Source organism: Salmo salar, chromosome 16, assembly GCF_965601325.2.
Source record: "Salmo salar chromosome 16, fSalSal1, whole genome shotgun sequence".
In the NCBI taxonomy this organism is placed as follows: domain Eukaryota; kingdom Metazoa; phylum Chordata; class Actinopteri; order Salmoniformes; family Salmonidae; genus Salmo; species Salmo salar.
Window position 1 is genome coordinate 18,556,624 of NC_138306.1, and position 18,876 is coordinate 18,575,499.

Consider the following 18,876-nt stretch of genomic DNA (forward strand, 5'->3'; position numbering starts at 1 on the left):
TGATGACATTTCTCTAAAACAGGCTATAGGCTACATGTGCACCACCAATTCAGAACAGTAGGCTAAATTATGAGGAGGAAAGGGACCAAATTATTAGGGTGAGACACATGTGCTACCAACAGATTACTACACGACATACACTTAGTATTACTTTGTTAGCTACAGTATACATATCTCCCTGGCGTATAACATCATTTATGCAGCAGCATACAATACATTTTTGGGCTCACCTTGTTGTGCTATGCTTACTTGAACAGGAAGGTGACGCGGAGGTCCTTCGTGGGCAAATTTAGTCATCAAACTTTGTCATCAAAGTCTGTCTTTCTCTGGATTTTTGGTGTTTTCTAGACATCTGGGAACTCAGAAAGAAACAAGGTCGAATCATGACGTCAGTGATCTTCAGGTCGGAGCTCTAGAAAGAGGCCAGAGTTCCCGACTTGGAATTCTGAGTTGGATGACCGTTCAAAACATATTTTCCCAGTAGGAGTTGTCTTGAACACACTGACGTCTGATATTTCCCAGTTCCGAGTTTCCAGTTGTTTTAAACGTGGCAGAAGTCATGCTGGATTGACAGCATGGACAATGTATTCAACCTTTTATGGCCGATGGTGTTGCATGTTTATCCTTTTAAGCTTGGAAAAGAGACCCTTAATCTTAGACTTGGGACCATACAGCCACTCCACTGAATAGCAGGCTAGTGATTGCTTTGCAATGCTTGCAGTTAGCCACTGATTCCTTCCAAACCACTCATTGTTGAATTTGTGGTTTCCAACTTGTTGTGTAATGTTTATGTCCAATGGCCGATGAGCACCGATATGTTTTATCTATAATTTCTCTTCATATGACAAGGATTTAAAAGGATTTGCCAGTCGATTGTCAACTTCATTCATGATGATGACTGCTTGTCTATCTTGCTAGCTAAGCTTTTGAAATTATGATGTTGACATGATCAGTCCAATCAAAGCTACGGTAGATATAACGTGTTTTAATGTAATTTTATCTGTGGCCAATGAACTTGAGCCTTCTTCGATGGGCACTTCTAATGTATATCTATGTCAGCAACCAAGAGGCTTTAATTCTCGAGCTCTCCCTGTAGATTTTGAGGTGACGCAGTGTTCCATGAGTGTTAGAACTCTGAGCCAATCACGGTGCAACTAGAGTACATTACTAACCCCTACGCTCTGTATTTTCCACTGGCTGCCCCATCACCACCACCACAGAAAGCACTAAGCTAGGCTAAAACACCTGCATTTTGGAGCTACCTTTCTCAAGAATGCAAAAAAGAGGCCATATTTGTATGCAACTTTATTAACTCAAAGATTTGCATAATCTGCCGTGAATGACGGGTCACCACTGTACATATGGCATGACAATTATTGTTAGGAGAGTTGGCACATGCAGATCTGGGATCAGGCGGTCCAGTGGCCAGCTCTGACACACATTACACCTCAGGCAGTAGCAGCCAGTCACACAAGCCAGATGTCAAAGTGACTTTGCACATTACCGAACCAACTACCTGTAATGATGGGCAGAAATGTCTGTCAGGTTAATAAGTAGCAATGGCAACCTTTGCTCCCATTTGGCACTCCTAAATCAGACCTCAAACAAGCACCAAGGTGTTCTGTTCTAAGACTACTGTACCGAATTCTTCTGGAGAAGTTCCATTGCCAAAGATAATAGAGGGAGGTATGCTGAAGTAGAAGAAGTAAAGGTAAGAGTAGAGCCGTAGAGGGGATTACTTTTCAGGTGGTCAGAGAAAGAGAGAGAGACCTGGGTGTGCTGGGTCTGCTGGGTCACCCTGAGATGGCCATGGTCTAGATTAGAACAGATCTTCAGGTCAGTATCTCATGCTTGTCGATCTTATTGTGTCAGCTTGGATTACGTGTATTATAAAATGAGTTTGGATTAACTCAACCCTATAGAACTGTACGGCTACATTCCAGCAGCTTTTTTGTGTTCCAGTATTTCCTTTTACCTTAATAACGTATTTGAATGAATAAAAGTGATATGAAATGGTTCCAATGCTAGCTGACGTCTAACCTTCAAGGGTTCATGCCCACATAATAGAAATATAATTATTATAGTTTATGACACTAATGATAAAGCATTGTGATATATAATTATATGTCAAATATAAATAAGATAAGTACTATTACCTCTTTGGAGAATAGTTGGAAAGCTCAAGCCGTCCCGTCAATCTGCTGTGACGGTGTGTTCTGTAAGAGTGTGAGGTTATTTATGACTGGGTTTATGTAGGTTACTATCCCCTGTTATGTCAATGTTTAAATACTCAGATTAAGTCACCATCTAATACTACTGTAACAGCTGGAAAGTGATTTTGACAGTCGTACTACACTATCCTTGGGAAAGTATAGGAGTTATTGGCTTGTGAAATGTGTAGCTATTGTGGATTTTCTGAACCATGCTGAAACCAAGCTGACTTTTTAGTTGGCTAAAGAAACTTTAGCCAACACTTCTAACCAGTGATACGATAAATTAATCTATGTGTCTTTCTTTTCTCCTCTCAGATATTCTGGCAGAGCAAGGTAGCCCTCTGCTCCAGGACCAAGAGGTCTTATCCTTCACCAACTATCCCAACATGCAATACCCCTCGGTGGAGCCCACCATGTCCTCCCCTCCATACTACTCCAATCAGAATTACTACCCCCAATACAGCGTTGAAGAGTGGTACTCACCCACAGAGATGTATGAACTGAGGAAAGAACCCCTGGAGGGTAGCTATGATGTTGAAATGGAAGAGGCATCCGCCATAGCGCCTGCGGTGTGCAAGAGGACCAGGCACACTTCCCACGCAGGCAGGGTCAAAGGGGAGGAGCTGTGTGTGGTGTGTGGGGACAAGGCATCTGGGTACCACTATAACGCTCTCACCTGTGAGGGGTGTAAAGGTAATTGCAGTGGTTAAGTGTGCTACATCTTTATCATAGCTGTAGACATTGAAGTGTTACGGACTACAGATCTTCACCGTCTTCTACAACATAGATCCAAATAATTGCATCTTCTACATTCAACACTTGAGAAACCGCTCTATGGATGGGCTCACTTCTTCTAAAAGCCTGTGTTGATCACTTCTGGTTTTGCTCCGTAGCTATTGCTAGAACAGTATCGTAATCTGAATATAGTTGGGAGATTCTATAATGTAATATGATGTCTACAGAGTAGCCCACTGGTATGACAAACATCCAGAAGGTGATCAGTATGATATTTCGTCATGACGAGGATGAATGAATGAATTGTCTGTGGACTCAGTGTCAAGAGTAAGCAGCATGACTTTACTGAACGTCTTCATGTAAAAATGACGAGCTCAGTGACACCCAACATGAAGAATCACAACAACACCTCCCTAACTTTCCTAATGACAGCATTTCTACTCTATTTCTTGTAAATCCTCAGGTCAATGGGTGTCATGGTTGCGGTCACTGGGCTCTCCTGCCTCGTATCCGAGTGTAGATTTGAGGATCGGTTGTCTCTCGTCGGTTCACCCTCCGGATATAGCACCCTCTATAGCGTTCCACTCTATAATGGCGTAGGGAACCCGGAGCTAAGCAATGTTAATGTGTGTCGTTGTACTCATCTCCTTGCACTTGAATGTCTAATTACCTGTTCCAAGCTATCGAGTGTGTGCCCACAGTATGGAACTAGTCCAATAAGGCTCTTAGGGGGCATCTTTCTCGCACTGGTAGTTAGTGTAAAAATAAAATAAAATGTTATTGGTGCTGTATACATATGTTGCAGATGTTATTGCGGGTGTAGCAAAATGCTGATGTTTCTAGCTACAACAGTGCAGTAATTCCTAACAATACAAAACAATACACGCAAATCCCAAAAATGTATAAAATGATTAAGAAATATAGAAATATTAGAATGAGCAATGTCAGACTGCGCAATATAAATATATACAGTGCATTCGGAAAGTATTCAGACCCCTTCACTTTTTGCACATTTTGTTACGTTATAGCCTTATGCTAAAATGGATACAATTATACATTTTTCTCATCAATCTACACAAAATAACCCATAAAGACGAAGCGAAAACAGTTTTTTTGATTTTTTTGCAAATGTATTAAAAATAAATAACAGAAATACTTTTTTTACATAACTATTCAGACCCTTTGCTATGAGACTCGAAATTGAACTCAGGTGCATCCTGTTTCCATTGATCATCCTTGAGATGTTTCTACAACTTGATTGGAGTCCACCTGTGGTAAATTCAATTGATTGGACATGATTTGGAAAAGCACAAACCTGTCTATATAAGGTCCCACAATTGACAGTGCATGTCAGACCAAAAACCAAGCATGAGGTCAAAGGAATTGTCCGTAGAGCTCCGAGACAGGATTGTGTCGAGGCACATATCTGGGGAAGGGTACCAAAACCTTTCTGCAGCATTGAAGGTCCCCAAGAACACAGTGGCCTCCATGATTCTTAAATGGAAGAAGTTTGGAACCACCAAGACTCTGAAGGTCAGGGCAGGATACTGGGCGGAGTCTGGCTAGTGGTGACTATTTAACAGTCTGATGGCCTGGAGCACTGTGTTTTCCTTGGAGCGGGCGAATGCATCGGTGTCCATGACGTGGCTGGTTTTCCCTTTATAATCCATGATTGTCTGGAGTCCCTGCCACATATGTCTCGTGTCTGATCAGTTGAATTGCGACTCCACTTTGTTTCTGTACTGACGTTTTGCCTGTTTGATTGCCTTACGGAGGGCATAGCTGGACTGTACACTGTGGCACTTTTGAAAGGGGTTAATGTTAATGGTTTGAAGCACCCCTTGGGAATAGGTCAAGACCAAGGGCATAGATCAGCCACAAACCAATGCCATCAGTCCATTAGAGGTTTTATTTATGGGAGACCGTGTACCTGTATCGTGTCATAGGGTTTGTAGGGTAAGGCTATCAGGCTTGTCAACTTATCAGATCCAAGGCACGGTCCACCTCTACCACATACAGATCCTAATTCGACCTATATTGTTACAGGAAAATAATCCAGCAACAGGATTTGAACATTAATCCATAATGTTGCTTGATCGATTGTTAGGCTATGATAGTTGGGCAAAAGTAGGCTACATGAAAAGTGCAATCCTGTAAACATGACTGTGTTAGTGTGGGTTTTCAGTGAATTTATTTAAATCACAAAGCTCATCTCCAAATTCTCGGCAACAAAATAGTGATCAAATTAAGATCCTGCATCTGTAGTGGTGTTATTTGCTTTACAGTACATAATACCACTAGTATTTCATCATATGACCAAAGACTGAGGTCACTGGGTAATTGTTCTGATCATTGCCTTTAGGCTTCTTCAGACGGAGCATCACAAAGAACGCCGTGTACAAGTGCAAGAGTAAAGGGACCTGTGAGATGGACATGTACATGCGCAGGAAGTGCCAGGAGTGTCGTCTCCGGAAGTGCAAGGAGATGGGCATGCTGGCAGAATGTGAGTATATCAGCACTCACACCAACAGCTGTTGGCATCTCTCCATTTATTATCATTGGATACTCTACCTATTATGTCACACTTGATGGTACAGTCTGTGAGGTACTGGTATTATTGATAAGGTAAGGGACCAAGAGTAAAGGGAAACCATAAACCATCATTACTGAAAGATTCAACAAGAAAGGTGGTCATGACATTTGAAGGAACACCCATGTTTCTTCCCTCTTGATGGCCTTTACTTCAGAATCCATGTAGTTGCAGATGCATAGATCTCCTACTGCATCGCTAAGCATATTGCTATTTCTTATGTGCAAAAGATTATCTTGCCAATGACAGGAAATGAATTTGGTGATAACACCAGCTCTTTGATATACTACTATGTGCATTTATTACTTGAGAGACTGCACTGCAGGTTTTAATAACTCATGGTACATGGTACCTGCCCGCACAAAAATGTATATTCAACCCCTTTCTTTTAATTCAACTGAAGCACTGGCACATCTCAGAGGACCTTTAAGAAGAAGTGCACCTACTATTTCCCAATAGAACAAATTGCAGGGCATATCTTCAATAGTATTGCATTTTACCATTCATGTATACATTTACCATTCATGTATTCATATAAATTACATGGTTAAACAGTCACTCACTCTCAGTATTTGATTCAGATTGACATATGTCTAGCTGTGAGTCTGACCCCCTGACTATCTATTCAGACTGTATGATATCATAATCTTTTTCTTTCAATGCACTGGGGACATTCTAAGACAATAGCAGAGAACTTTCATTTTGGATTCTGACAACTTTTTTGAATTTCACTGAGGGACAGTGTGTCATACCGCTCACAACAGAAAGGTCTCACCATTGTTGCTATTCAAGGGAAGGAGACGCAGAGAGAGAGTCAACTTGAAGATAAGGTATTTTTGCAGAAACAAAAGAAGAATGGGGAAATTAAGGTGTAAATCTTGATCAAAAAGACATGGTCATGATGTAATCTTTGTCCTTCCCTCTAGCCTAATCCTACCACTAAGAAGACCCAATTAGTGGGTGTATTTGGAGAATCAGGCAAGGAGAGCAGGAGGACGGAGTTCACCATTAACATACTCGCTGCATTAACATACTCGCTGCATAAAATACAGGAGTTGTATAATTAAGGAATAAGGCATGAGGGGGTGGGGTATATGGCCAATATACCATGGCTAAGGGCTGTTCTTATGTACCGTACAATGCAGAGTGCCTGGATACAGTCTTAGCCATGGTATATTGGACATACTGTATACAGTACCACAAACTCTTTACCAACGTAATTTTTTTTGGTTTGTTTGTGGTGCAGGGAGTCAGCTTTTTGTTCACCCACACCTGTGCACAATTGCTAATAAGCCATCCACAACGGCCCGACTATACATCTGAACATCTGAGGCTTGCACCTGACCCTAAACCGCAAATATAGAAAATGCGCTATGGGCTAGTCAAAGACGTCAGAATATTTTTTTGACAGGGTGTGCACTATTTTTGAGCCTGATTTGGATATATTTCTGCTTTGGTAGGCAACTTGTCTATAATTAGATATGTGCAGCTTCTCTTCTGTCATTATATGTTGCCCTAGAAGACTAAATAAACCTTTGTTCACCAGAATAATGTAAAATCGATAGAATGAATGCTTCAATTTATTTGACATCGGTAAAGTTCTCTCATCATCTTTCGCTGAGAAAATAATATGACAGTGTGTCATTATTTGGGAAGGGTGTCAGTGTACTGAGAAGGCAGCATTTGAACAGTCAAGTTTAAGTCTAGCAATACTCAGAGTGGGGACCCAGGACCAGTTTGGGGAAACCCTGCCTTAGTGAATGATTTGCAATGTAAGGACTCAGAACAGTAAGAAATAGAAGGGGATGGGAGAAAATGCAATAACTGAGAAAATACTGGAAAGATTTTCTGTGCAAAATTTGCAGATTACATCAGTTTGACCAGTTGTAAGGAAATAGAAAGCTGTGAAAATGACCCAACATGTTTCTGATAAGATTTCAGTTCAGCTTGGATGCGTATTTTATGTGGTTGAAATACTACCAGCTTTTATGATGCTGATAAAGATGGCACCTCTACAGACGGTATCTAACTGAGCATTCACATTCTCTCAAGATGCTGAAAGAAATAAATCCTATTTCTCCACTCCTGTTCTCGTGTCAAAATTTGGCATACATTTGGTGTATCATTTTACAGCAAGAAATGCTTATTTCTGCAGGAGTTCATATTAAGGCTATGTGAGGGGTTATAGACCTACAGTCAGTGTCCAAATTTCAGTTTCCATTTAACCCATCTGAACAGTAGGCTACAGTTCCCTTGACGTGGCATAGGCCGATTGGAAGTCCCCGTCTTGTGACTGTTAAATTTGTATAGCGCCTCACAATCATCACACATAATATAGCAGCACTGCTATCATCCTCTTTTACCACTTCACCAAACCATTACTTTTCTGGTCCTCCCTTCTCTTTATTTTAAACTCTCCTTTCGCAGCCAATCTCTTATTGAATTAAACTCCGACATTGTCCTTTTTGCCTCTGTGGATTGATGTTAACTTTTTCTGCCTGTTCCCAAAAGAATTTGGCGATTGGTGGGTAGGTTTATTTGGCATGTGTACAGTTAGGCCCTAAAGCTTAGGCTTATGCACTAATGCCAAATAGCCTCAAATAATGAAAGAAAACCTCAATGTAGCCTATAGATATAAATAACACAATAATTATACATTTATCTATTTTTAAAGGTTTTGCTTTCTCTTTATTCAAACCGTACGCCCCCCACCCGTCCTTCATCCACACAATATTTAATGACCTTAAACCCATATCCGCAGGGACTGCGGGTTAGGAGTGAACCCGCGCGTCACTACCATGGCTTTCAGCCAATCAGCATTCAGGACTCAAACCACCCGGTTTATAATTTAGAATATCATTGGGGATTTCTCAATTTGTAATAATGTCTAAAAGAGTTCCCTAATTATCTGAACTTTACATCTGAGCTAACCTCTTACCTTAGGTGAGAATTAATGTTGAAAACTTGCTCAAAAACTTTCTGAAACCCATAGTTAGACTATAAAGCCAATTTAATAAAATATCAAATGCCCTGCTGTATCATTGGGCATCAGGCCTTTTCTGGCTGGCTACGGTGCATTCACAAAGAGAATCACTATTGAACAAGTAGGGGGGAAATCCTCCTTCAACACATTTTTTGAACCCATCATCACTGTCCACAGGTCTGCTGACAGAGATCCAGTGTAAGTCTAAAAGGCTGAGGAAAAACACGAAGGCCTCACCAGGAGAGTCCACTTGGGACGAGACAGAGGGGGGAGACAACGGAGACAGCAAACAGGTCACCTCCACCACCAAACTGTCAAAGGTAAAAGCTCCACTTTTTGCTCTTTAGAATGTTTTTTGTGCTTCAAAATTTGAGTGTCAGTGATTCCTAATGAAGGAATCTAAATACAGAAAATGATTTACTAGATTTATTAGAAAATGATTTACTAGAAAATGGTGTTAGATGTTTATAGACTAAGACAAACAAACCAGTTCCTGAATGACCTTCCTAAGGGGGGAAAAAAAAGGTTATTAGAAAAGTAGCTTTTGTTTGATGGTCTATATTCCCGAGAACTCCAAGGTAACCTGTGTTGTGACTTTACTTTCATTAATCTGATGACTGTTATTTATCTTATCAACTAACTATGTTTAATTGTTACCCGATTAAATGAATCATGTAACAATTAACTCATTAGGAATTTGGGGCACCACGAGAGCAGCTGTTTAAAGAATTACCTATTACATCCATAAAACAGTCAACACATTAATCACAACCTCTTATCATATCATCATTCTGAACAGTCATAACCTCTTGCATCTGAAAACAAAAACAGCCTTACTTATGATTCAGTACAACACAAATTGGTTTAATTATTTATTTACTAGCTAACTAAATGATAACACAGGATAAACATACACACTTAATACATTAGGAAAGGTGCATAGCAGACTGACACAACATATGGCTGCTTCTTACACAATGAGATGGAGAGAGATTGAGAGGGAGAAAGAGACACTTATCGTTGATACACTTTAGGAAACTACTCTCACAGTAATCATATTCTTTGCACACCAACGGCTGCCCGTTTGGAGTAAGAAATCATTAATGTATTTACGTTTAAAGGCCCTTTGTTCGCAGTGGATCTCTGTCGGAACCAGCCCTCCTTAGGAAGGGTGTTGTGCCTTTCAGTGGCACGCTTGTAAGGCTCTGATTATCCAAAAGGGGTCCTCCCCATCGGCTTCTACTATTGTTCACTCTGGAAGATGCTCCTTGGAAGATAGGCTAGCCAGCCGTGTCGATGGTACCAGTGGGGTGATGAGAGTAGCAGAATACGTTGGTTTGATGACTAGTAGAATAGTCCAACTTAAATTTGATTTTCTAGATACATTCATAGGACAGCTAAACAGCTGTACCAGTGATTGTCTGAGAGGGGAGTTTTCTTCTCCATCTCGTGTTGGTATTCAGGGTTCAAACCACTTTACACACACAGCTGCAGCCTGGTGATGTTCTGGTCTAAATGTTAATTTCTTTACCAATCCTTTTATGCACTCTAGTCGAAAGGGATGGTTCCGTCAGGCTGACACTCTCTTACCTCACTCGGGGCGTGACTACTTACTGTGCAAAGTTTAATAAGAGACAAATTCTCTTAAAAGCACATTCCTAACTTAACAACAATACGTTCATCATTTTTAATATACAATGTTAAGGTTGGATAGTGTATATCCTTTATAACAACAATTATGACATCACAAAATAACAACCCATATGACATTATTATTTAGATCACCCCTGACCATTCCCCACGTTCTCTGTTAGGAATATTTTTATAGTATTCGGATCCTCACAGGACAGTCATGACACCTGCCTAAATAACTATCACCCTGTAGCACTCACATCTGTCAATTGTAAGTGCTTTGAAAGACTGGTCATGAGACAAATCAACACCATCATCCCAGACACCCTGGACCCACTCCAATTCGCGAACCACCCCAATAGATTCACAGATGACGCAATCTCAATTGCACTTCACACTGCCCTCTCACACCTGGACAAGAGGGGAAATAACTATGTGAGAATGCTGTTCATAGACTACAGCTGAGCGTTCAAAATCATAGTCCCCTCCAACCTCATCGCCAAGCTTGTGACCCTGGGACTGAACACATCCCTCTGTAACTGGATCCTGGACTTCATGACCGGTCTGCCCCAGGTGGTAAGGGTAGGCAACAATACCTCTGCCACGCTGACCTTCAACACGGGGGCCCCTCAGGGTGCGTGCTTAGTCCCCTCCTGTACTCCTTGTTCACCCATGACTGCGTGGCCACGCACGACTCGGTGGTAGGCCTGATCACCGTCATCGATTAGAAAACCTACAGGGAGAAGGTCAAAGACTTGGCAGTGTGGTGCCTGGACAACACCCTCTCCCTCAATGTCAGTAAGACCAATGAGCTGATCGTGGACTACAGGAAAAAGAGGGGAGAGCACGCCCCCATCCACATTGACAGGGTTTTAGTGGAGCGGGTTGAGAGCTTCAAGTTCCTTGCCATCCACATCACTAAGGACTTAACATTGTCCACATTGTCCTCTTGAAGAGGGCATGACAGCACCTCTTCCCCATCAGGGGGCTGAAAATATTTGGCATGGGCTTTCTGATCCTCAAAATGTTCTCCCTCAATTCGCTACAGAGGGTGTTGCGGACGGCCCAGTACATCACTGGGGCCAAGCTCCCTGCCGTCCAGGACCTCTACATCAGGAGGTGTCAGAGGAATGCCCCAAAATTGCAAGACTTCAGCCACCCCAGCCATAGACTGTTCACTCTGCTACCGTCCGGCAAATGGTACCGGAGCATCGGATCTCCGACCAACAGGCTTTGAGACAGTTTCTACCCCCAAGCCATAAGACTACTTAAGACAGCTAAATAGTTAATTAATTGTTAGACTATCTACACTGACACGGCGACTGAGTTCATCAGGAAGTGTATAGAGGATGTTGTTCCCACTGTGACTATTAAAACCTATCCAAACCAAAAACCGTAGATAGATGGCAGCATCCGCGCAAAACTGAAAGCGCGAACCATCGCATTTAACCACGGCAAGGTGACTGGGAATATGGTTGAATACAAACAGTGTAGTTATTCCCTCCGTAAGGCAATCAAACAGGCAAAATATCAGTACAGAGACAAATTGGAGTCGCAATTCAACGGCTCAGTCAAGACGTATGTGGCAGGATCTACAGACAATCACGGATAATAAAGGGAAAATCTGCCATGTCGTGGACACCAATGTCAGCCACGTCACGGACACAGTCTGTTGTCCCCACTTGCTTCAAGATGTCCACCATTGTTCCTGTACCCAAGAAAGCAAAGGTAACTTGCTTAGTCCCCTCCTGTACTCCCACGACTGCGCGGCCACGCACGCCTCGAACTCAATCAAGTTTTCGGACGAAACGACGGTGGTCGGCCTGATTACCAACAATGACGCGACAGCCTACAGGGAGGAGGTGGAGTGAGTGGTGCAAGGAAAATAATCTCTCCCTCAACGTCAACAAAACGAAGGAGCTGATAATGAACTTCAGGAGACAGTAGAGGGAGCATGCCCCTATCCACATCGACAGGACCACAGTTGAGAAGGTGAAAATCTTCAAGTTGTTTGGCGTACACATCACTGACAATCAGAAATGGTCCACCCACAGACAATGTGGTGAAGAAGGCGCAACAGCGCCTCTTCAATCAGAAGGCTGAATAAATTCGGCTCCTAAAACCCCCAAACCTTTACAGATGCACAATTGAGAGCATCCTGTCGGGCTGTATCACCGCCTGGTAAGGCAACTGCACCACCCGCAACCACCGGGTTCTCCAGAGGATGGTGCTGTCTGCCCAACGCATCACCGGGGGCACACTGCCTGCACTCCAGGACACCTACAGCACCCGATGTCACAGAAAGGCCTAAAAGATCATCAAGGACATCGATCACCCAAGCCATGGCCTGTTTAACCCGCTATCATCCAGAGGGCGAGGTCAGTACAGGTGCATCAATGCTGGGACCGAGAGGCTGAAAAACAGCTTCTATCTCAAGGCCATCCGACTGTTAAATAGCCATCACTAGCTGACTACCACCCAGTTACTCAACCTTGCAAATTAGAGACTGCTGCCTTATGTACATAGACAAAGAATCACTGGTCACTTTAATAATGGAACACTTGTCACTTTAATAATGTTTACATACTGTTTTACTCATTTAATATGTATATACTGTATTCTACTGTACTTTAGTCAATGCCACTCCGACATTGCTCGTCCTAATATTTATAGATTTCTTAATTCCATTCTTTTACTTTTAGATTTGGAGCTTGGAACACAAGCATTTTGCTACACCTGCCATAACATCTGCTAAATATGTGTATGTGACCAATAACATTTGATTGGATTTGACACTATCTTGCACACTCACAAGACTATATAAACACACTATATACACACTCACACACTACACTGACACACTCACACAAAACCCACACACATTCACATGCACATAACGCACACACATACTGTCACGGGTGTCGTAGGGTGTAGACCAAAACGCAGCGGGACTATGTACACTCATCATCTTTTATTTAGGACAAAGAAGGAAAACCAAAACATATACAAAAACACAACAACGATTAACAGTCCTGTAAGGCATGAAGCTATGCACAGAAACAATCTCCCACAATTCCCAAAACAAACACATTCCTATTTATAGGACCTTCAATCAGAGGCAATGATAGACAGCTGCCTCCAACTGAAGGCCCCAACACCAATTAGCTAAACATAGAATACAAACGACTAGACTGAGCATAGAAATAAACTAACATAGAACAATAACCAAAACCCTGGACTAATAAATCAAATACCCCTCTACATACACAACCACCCCGAACCATATAAACCAAATACCCCCTCTACATGAACACATACACAAACACACCCTAAACCACATAAAACAAATACCCCCTGCCACGTCCTGACCAAAGAACAAATAACCCCTTTACTGGTCAGGATGTGACACATACCGACACATGCACACACATTCACACACAATTTCACACTCATCATATGCTGCTGCTACTCTGTATCTACCTCAAATACCTCTTACCCCTGCACATTGATCTGGTACTCTCTGTATATACTGTAGCTTAATTATTGTGTATTTTATTCCTCTTGTGTTACTATAAAAAAAAAAATGTAACTGCATAATTGGGATGGGCTCGTAAGCAAGCATTTAATGGTAAAGTCTACACATGCGCCGAATACAACGGGTGACAAATACAACTTGATTTTAAATGCCCTATACTGATTACTGGATATGGGAATTGCATGATAATGACAGCCCAGTGTTAAAATTAACTATGAATATTTCTACATTTCTAAAGCCCTGTTGCCACCAACAGATTGTATCACTCACAGCTAAGACTGACACTTTAAAAGTATGACTCATAAATAGCCTTAGTGTCATACAGAATATAATTTAAAACTGATTGCTAATGGTTTTCTTTCAGGAGAAGATTGAGCTCAGTCAAGAGCAGCAGGCTATTTTGAGCTTCATCGTAGAAGCTTACCAGAAACATCGAATCCCTCAAGACATGGCCAAAAAACTGGTATTTGATATCTCCTACAATTCTAGCAAATGTGTCTTTCAGGCAGCCATCGTGTATGCTTTACAACTCAGACTTATTCGTAGATCATGGAAGACACCATAAGAGACCCTTGTAACATATCCCAGAGTAGATGATTTCCAAGTAAGACTCCAGCAATGACTTATACCACATGCTCTCTATCCCAGTAGAAGTCAGACTGTTCTCTCCCTCATAACTTAGATGCAGTTGCATAACTCTCCTTATCAGCCAGCAGTGTCATAAAACTTCACACACATTCTGTAATTCTCTTTTGTGTCCCCTTGTTGTTTCTCCAGCTACAGGAGCATTTCAATGCAGACGAGAACTTCCTCCTTTTGACAGAGATGGCCACCAGTCATGTTCAAGTGCTGGTGGAGTTTACCAAAAACATTCCAGGTCTGGACTTCTATGACAATGGTCATTCCAACCTTTTCTCTTGAAAGAAGTACAATATAGGATACTCCTATTAATTATCAGTCAACCATTGGCCTTTTGTACTCCATACTAATAGTCTAATCAGTTCCTTGGCACCATCATAGTGTCGTGTTAATTCACCACCATGTCGTGGAAATTACCACCAGGGACACTCAGTCAATCTTAAATTAATCATCCTTTATTATCAGCGCATTGGAGAGGTTCCAACCAACTCAAAGCACCATAGTACACATGTCAATCAGGAGCTCTGCTGGGGAAGTCCCAGCAGTTGTCTTATATACGGCGATACGCAGACAAGTTATATTTTCATGATTTAGTATAATTAATTAATCATTACAGTTTTGTAAACCTCTTCCCCTAAAATGACATACCCAAATCTAACTGCCTGTAGCTCAGGACCCGAAGCAAGGATACGCATTCTTGATACCATTTGAAAGGAAACACTTTCAAGTTTATGGAAATGTTAAATTGATGTAAGCGACTATAACACATCAGATCTGGTAAAAGATAATACAAAGAAAAAAAACATGTTTTTTTTTTTTTTTTGTACCATCATCTTTGAAATGCAAGAGAAAGGTCATAATGTATTATGCCAGCCCAGGCACAATTTAGATTTTGGCCACTAGATGGTAGCAGTGTATGTGCAAAGATTTAGACTGATCCAATGAACCATTGCATTTCTGTTCAAAATGTTGTATCAAGACTGCCCAAATGTGCCTAATTGGTTTATTAATTCATGTGACTGACTAATACTGGTTCATAACATGTAACAGACCAATACATCACGAGGCTTCTTCTCTCTAAGCTGAGACCTTGAAACTGAGATATTTCGTTCTCAAAACAAAGGGTGAACTGTCTGGGCGTTCTGCCAAACTGCAGCTACTGATAGTGAGGATTCGTTCAGTCAGTCACTTGCATGAACACAGAAAACAGTTATTGGAAAAGCACGTGAATTGAACACAGAAATTAGTTATTATTAGTTATTATTATTAAACATAAAACATTTCCAGCACAATAGCAACATGATAACAACAATTAACTTGTTTGACTTAATATCATAAGTCAGAGCGGGTATTGACCCGGGTCATTACAGTGACACAAGACTGTGTTCGTCCACTGAACAAAGGTCTAGGCATTAACTCATTAAGCTAACACAAGTCTTCAGGTCTCAGGCAAGGTTACTCATCACAGAAACATAGTTCACCAAACCACCTCTGTTACACTGCATTGAAATGGAAAGATAAGTCTTCCTTAACTAAATCTCTTTCTATTGAGGCGTCTACTGAGTGACTTTATTTAGCCTAGCTAATTTACTAGCAGGATGTTTTCTGTTTCATAATTTTTTATTTCTCACAAACCACCCATCCTTCCCTTCCTCCCTGCAATAGCCTCTCCTGACTATGTTTGCATGCTTGTGTGTGTGCGTGGGTACGGCCCTGACAGGTTTCTCGGCCCTGGACCATGAGGATCAGATAGCTCTGTTAAAGGGCTCGGCAGTGGAGGCCATGTTCTTGCGCTCAGCACAGGTGTTTACCAGGAAGCTACCCCATGGACACACAGAGGTGCTGGAGGACAGGATACGCAAGAGTGGTACGTTCATACTGGGAATCTGGAGCATTAAAGGGAAAATACTATGATCATATTCCAATACACACATACTGTTACTAGAACTAAATGGTGGTTATCATCACTATTATCATGAAGTAGTTTTTTTTAACCACAATCCGTGGTTGTATGAACATGTACAGTTCCTCTCTGATTCATCACCTTGTGAGGGCCTCCGGCCCTCTCATTCACCACACACCACTCCCATGGCCATACTGTACTGTAGATTAGATCTGTCTGCAGGCAGCCATGCAGGTCTGGTATGAATAATGGATGGGTCCTGCTCTATCTGATGATCTATCTGACGAGGATGCTGGCAGACTAGCAGTGTACCAAAAGGTGCTATCTAGAACCTAAAGGGGTTCTTCGGCTGTCCCCATAGATAAACCCTTTGAAGAACCCTTTTAGGTTCCAAGTAGAACCCTTTTGGGTTTCATGTAGAATCCTTTCCACAGAGGGTTCTACAAGGAACCCGAAAGGGTTCTATCTGGAGCCAAATGGGGTTCTCCTATGGGGACAGCTGAAGAACCCTTTTGGAACCCTTTTTCTAAGAGTGTAGAGAAGCCCATCTTTTTCTCTGGGAAATTAGCATCTTCCTACTCCTCCCTGACTAAACTGATCTTTATTCATGAAACTTACTTTCATATAATTTTTTAAAGAGTGCAGCAGTCTGGCTATCTTGATTTCCAAAGTCTAGCATATTTCTGTCATATGCATATTGTTTCATTCCTTTTCCTCATTTTGACATTTAACTGTAAGATGTAAACATTGTGTTTTTACTGTTCCTGGAGGCTGTTGCTATAGTGATAACCAAAATGTGTTTTACACAGTAGGCCAACATGTAGCTGTCATTTTGACATCCCTGGTTGGACAGTTGATTGCAGAGTGGTATAGATGGCCGCTATAAGTGCGTCACGCCGTCTCTTGGCACCTCTCCAGTGTGAATGGATTGGTGGAGAGATATTCAAGCGAAAGGCCAGTCTGAGGGGAAAAGAGAGATATGGTGTCTAAAGAGGCTATTGTTCTTTATCTAAACATCGAGAGCCCTACTGTCCCCCTCTCTCCCTCTTTGTGCGCTCCTGGCATTTCTGAAAGCTTATGGCTCTGTGGTGTAGCTGACTGGAGGGGGTGAATTGTTTTGGTGGTAGTGGAGGTGGGGGTAGTTCTGCTCTCCGGATTTTTAAAATTGAAATCTGTAAAAGGTATCCGCCAATAGTATGTTACCTCAAATCTTATATCACATCTTTTAGCTCATTATAGTGGGACTGTATGGGAATTATACTAAGTATCAGTATATCATCTATGCTTACACCTTTGTACCTGTTTTAACCCATTCCCCTCAGTGATATATGGACTATACTGCCATCTATGGAAAATACTGCCATCCAATGGTTGTGCATTGAACACGCATCTCCACATCTTTTCCAGGAATATCAGAGGCGTTTATTACACCCATGTTCAACTTCTACAAAAGCATCGGGGAACTCCAGATGATGCAGGAAGAACATGCCCTTCTCACCGCCATTACCATCCTGTCACCAGGTGAGCTGCCCGCTGGGCATGTGTCACAAGTTAAAATGTAATGGTCAAATCAACTAAAATAAACTCAATTCTTTGGTTTGATGTTACTTAAAGTTGAGGTGCCGCATGCCCATATTAATCATTTTTAGCTAGTGGTGGCTAAAGTTATCTGAAGTTTGTAAACTGAACCATGGAATACAGTTTCTCCTCGCCTATAGACTACCTTCAGGGTGAAAAACCATCTGTCATTAGGTTGTAAAATACGGAACTTCCCCTTTAATTTATTATCCTCTACAGACCGGCCATACCTGAAAGACCAGCAGGCAGTGGAGAGGCTGCAGGAGCCTATGCTGGAGGTGCTCAGGAGGTTCTGTGCAATGCAGCACCCGCTGGAGCCCCAGCACTTTGCCCGTCTCCTGGGACGGCTGACCGAACTGCGAACCCTCAATCACCACCACGCCGAGATGCTTACCTCTTGGCGCATGAGCGACCACAAGTTCACCCCCCTCCTCTGTGAGATCTGGGACGTACAGTGAATGATACATAGAGGCTGGATGGATGAATAGAGGAGAGGACAACAAACATTACAACCTGACTCCTCAGACCACTTCAGAAATGGCAACCATTTCAGAAACTGACCTTATGACCATTTCAGAAGCTGCAACCATTTCGAAAGCTGAACATCGGACCATTTCAGAAGTTCTGACTACGATGCAATAAGACATGACACCGCTTTCAGATGTTGGAAATTGATATTGTGTAAGCTTTGCTCAGGTGTCCCCCGTTGCAGACCAAAGAAACTTGGAGACATTATTTAAAGAAAAGATCTCCCAACGGGATAATGGACTTACATTGTCAAGTATGCCAGATTTTGGAGAAAGTAATCTGATAACATCCCTAGTATTGGCAAATCATCTTTTGACTAATATACTTGTAGCCATGATATTGTTCGGGCACAGGAGTTTGGACTGGATCAGTTTGACATATCTCTCGTGGTTTATAAATATACTGAATAAAAATATAAATGCAACATGCAAAGTGTTGGTCCCATGTTTCATAAACTGAAATAAAAGATCCCAGAAATGTTCCATACGCACAAAAAAAACGTATTTCTTTCAAACTTTGTGAACAAATTTGCTTACATCC

The 18,876-nt window shown here is 41.8% G+C and overlaps 1 protein-coding gene and 1 long non-coding RNA gene across 5 annotated transcripts in view; one reads left to right on the plus strand and one right to left on the minus strand.

Moving 5' to 3' along the window:
• The window catches only part of LOC123727794 (uncharacterized), a 15,643-nt gene extending 13,414 nt beyond the window's left edge, over positions 1 to 2,229 (minus strand). The window contains exon 1 of the long non-coding RNA XR_006759685.2: positions 2,157 to 2,229. This is a non-coding gene — a long non-coding RNA (uncharacterized LOC123727794). The remainder of the gene's footprint in view (positions 1 to 2,156) is intronic.
• The window catches only part of LOC106573302 (bile acid receptor), a 24,632-nt gene extending 5,814 nt beyond the window's left edge, over positions 1 to 18,818 (plus strand). Inside the window, exons 1-9 of one of the 4 annotated variants that reach the window (XM_014148240.3) lie at positions 1,492 to 1,711; positions 2,529 to 2,906; positions 5,311 to 5,451; positions 8,699 to 8,841; positions 14,053 to 14,151; positions 14,466 to 14,565; positions 16,048 to 16,194; positions 17,638 to 17,751; positions 18,028 to 18,818. In XM_014148240.3, the coding sequence (XP_014003715.1) occupies positions 2,600 to 2,906; positions 5,311 to 5,451; positions 8,699 to 8,841; positions 14,053 to 14,151; positions 14,466 to 14,565; positions 16,048 to 16,194; positions 17,638 to 17,751; positions 18,028 to 18,266 (1,290 nt within the window). In that variant the 5' untranslated portion in view covers positions 1,492 to 1,711; positions 2,529 to 2,599 and the 3' untranslated portion in view covers positions 18,267 to 18,818. Of the gene's footprint in view, positions 1 to 1,491; positions 1,837 to 2,528; positions 2,907 to 5,310; positions 5,452 to 8,698; positions 8,842 to 14,052; positions 14,152 to 14,465; positions 14,566 to 16,047; positions 16,195 to 17,637; positions 17,752 to 18,027 lie in introns of those variants that run through there. The other 3 variants (XM_014148241.3, XM_014148239.3, XM_014148237.3) reach the window with 3 other exon arrangements.
• Positions 18,819 to 18,876: the final 58 nt, after the last annotated feature.